At 48.5% G+C, this 3,023-nt stretch overlaps 1 protein-coding gene across 1 annotated transcript; it reads right to left on the reverse strand.

Moving 5' to 3' along the window:
• Window positions 1-1,435, reverse strand: LOC124692625 (S-adenosylmethionine decarboxylase proenzyme-like). Its single transcript, XM_047226033.1, has one exon. It carries the CDS (start codon window positions 1,320-1,322, stop codon window positions 123-125), a length of 1,200 nt encoding a protein of 399 aa, XP_047081989.1. The 5' UTR covers window positions 1,323-1,435; the 3' UTR covers window positions 1-122.
• Window positions 1,436-3,023: the final 1,588 nt, after the last annotated feature.

Here is a 3,023-nt window from a genome sequence, read left to right on the forward strand (position 1 = left end):
GCAGACCACCGAGAGGCTTCATATTTCACAGTACCCATAAACTATAACAGCATCCAAACAGGAAAAGAGGTTTCTAATAACAAATGAACATGACGTATGCTCATTTGGCAAGCATATCACCATCAGGCGCTCCTCATCTTCTTCCCGTCCCTCTCGTCTATCTCCTGCGCAGCATCCTCTTCCCAGCAGAGGAAAGCATTCATCTTGGTGTCCTTGGGGCCATTCTCCAAACTGTCATCAACAAAACAGTTCAGGACAGATCTTGGAGACCCGGTGGAGATTTCGCCCATGGCAGTGAAGCTCTGGTAGATCAGCAGGCCTCCTGACGGCAGCTCTTGCTCGACCATGTTGGTGCTATCATAGGCCCCAACAGCCAGCTTCTCACCCCAGGTTCCAGCATGGCTGCGACCACCGAAGATAGTCACAGCAACAGAGAATTCTGACGGGCCAAAGGATCTCAGCACCCTCTTGACCAGCTCACCATAAGACATGGAGGCAGGGTCCAAGCCCATGACCTCATAGCTCGCATAGCTGAAGCCATCCTCAGGGGTCACATGAATGGTGGAGAAAGCAGAGCCATGGATGGCATTCATGGAGTAGCCACATGGCTCAAAATCAAAGTCGCAGATCTCCATCTCCGGGACTATGTCAGAGATACCAGAGAGCTTGGTCATCTCCTTAGCACAAGATGTGTGGCCTTCAGCAGAGGTCTTGAAGAAGACGGAAGCTTTCTTCTTGTCCAGACCAGTCATGCACATCTCAAGGTTAACCACAGGCTGCTCAGGCTGCTGGGTGGCATAGTAGACGTGCCACTTCTGGCCTGGCTTCGCAGGATCACCAATCACATAGGCATTGCCACCAGATTCGAGGCCACCAAAGTAGCCGTTGAGGAAGGCAACCTCGTCAGAGAAGTTCTTGTGTGGAGAGGGCTGTGCTTCAGGGAATATGAAGGTCCCACGGGAGTACTTCACAGCAGCGAGTGGCAGGGATAACTCCTCAGCAAGCTCAAGGATTCTTGGAATGGCCAGCAGGAGCTTGGTAGTGCCGCAGGTCTTGATCACCGCCTTGTACGGGTACACAAAGAGGCTTGACTCAGAGAGGACATAGGAGTCGAAAGTCTCATTGGAGAGCTCGGAGACAATGGTGCACTTGGCAAGATCGAGAACAGAGTCGATCTGGGCACGCGAGAGAGCACGCAGTCCCCTGCCCTTGGGGTCAGCAAAGACTGGCGCCTCAGAGAAAGTAATCTCCAGGCGCTTCTCATACCCCTCGAACCCGATCGCAGAGACCGGGGGGAGGTCAGCAACCGACAGGACTGCCATTGTTTCGGAATGTTGGTTGAAAGAAAAAAAGAGGATTTGCTGGTCACTAATAAGCAGCTGGCCAGAGAAATTTAAGAAAGCTGAGAACGAAGGTGGAAAGGAATTCTAAGCAATTGGGATGGGGCACACGAGAGGGATATCAAGATGGCTTCCTGGAGCACTGCAAAAATGAAGCAATTGTCACAGTTAGCAGCTAATCTTTAACAAGAACTGCAACAGCAACAAGATAGAAGGTTGATTGGTTCGAGACATACGTTGGAGTAAGCAGCGGAGCGGAACTTCTCGATGCCGCCGGCGGGGCGGAGGTCCTCGATGCTGTAGCCGAGGGGAGCTTCGTACATGAGTGATGAACGACTACTGCTAGACTTCTTACCAGCCTTGGACTCCATAGAACATCAAATTCTGCAGTGCAGAGAACAAGAGTATTGTGAGAAAGGATGAAATATAATACCAGCTAGAGAAGTGCACAGTAATAAGCATTATCTTATCAGGATTCATGTTTCATCACCCGCATAACCTAGAGGAATATATCACCAATTACACTGAATTTATTAGTTCAGTTGAATTTCGATGAACCACTCAGATCAAGTGGGCACCTTCAGACAATTGATTTCTATACTACAGAATGTCTGAAATTACAAATAAATCTACCTCGAATTTATGAATGAACCAAAACAATTGAACATCGCTAAGGCAGAACGATGAAATGTAAAACCATATAGCCAGGGTCAGTTTTCATATTTCATCATCCACATAAGGTAGAGGAGGAATATAAAATATCAGTAATTACATTAAGATTATATTTCAATTGATTTTCGAATTGGATCAAGACTAGCCAATCTGGAGCATAACAAAAGAGAGGAAACTAAAAGGGGAATACAAATCAATTCAGCATGAAGCACTAAGATCCAACAAGTCACCTTCAGACAATTGATTTGCATATACAGAAGGTCTGGAAATACAAGTTAATCTACCGCGAATTGATGAACGGACTAAAATTATTAGACATCACTAAGACAGATAACTAAGAACTTCCTGACTATCTTGCATATGACAGAAGGTCGGGAAAATTAAACATATTCTAGACAGCGCCTTTTCTGAACAAATACGATCCATACTATTTACCTCAACAAAATGAATCGTAGGTACAGGGAACAAGTTTCTACGGCGGATCGAAGACGAGACGAGACGAACGCAATCGATCTGAACAGCAGGAACTAACTAACCGAGAGGGAGAAATCTTACAATTCCGCGAATAACACCGAAGGCCCCTCGATGGATCCGCTTCTTGTTCTTCTCACAGATCTCGGGAAATCGAAAGCAGAAGGCTCGGATGAATTCTAGGTCTTGCTCCGGCGAGATGGGGAACGAAGTGGATTTACTTGGTAAATAAACAAATGATGACGAGCGTCTGAGGATGGGAAAGTCACCGAGTCCCTGGCGCTGTATTTATAGCGGACCCGGAGGAAACCTAGAAAAGAACGCGGTCCACTGCACCGATCTGATAAGGGTGCAGGGGCGCGGGTGCCGAGTCACGGTGGACCGCGTGCACGGTGCTTCTTCCTGCGGGGCGGGTGACAGGTGGGCCACGCGATCGGAATGCTTGGCTGGGAGCGCTCCTCGCGTTTGCGTGGCCCGGAAGGCTCTTCTGGCCCCGGAATGTTTGGGAACGCGTCGGGCTGCCCGGGGTATGTGCGCTGC

The sequence above is a fragment of the Lolium rigidum genome, chromosome 2 (genome assembly GCF_022539505.1).
Source record: "Lolium rigidum isolate FL_2022 chromosome 2, APGP_CSIRO_Lrig_0.1, whole genome shotgun sequence".
Taxonomy (NCBI): Eukaryota; Viridiplantae; Streptophyta; class Magnoliopsida; order Poales; family Poaceae; genus Lolium; species Lolium rigidum.

Coding starts and splice junctions, on each gene's coding strand:
- LOC124692625 (XM_047226033.1), bottom strand. CDS start 1,322: ATGGCAGTCCTGTCGGTTGCTGACCTCCCCCCGGTCTCTGCGATCGGG.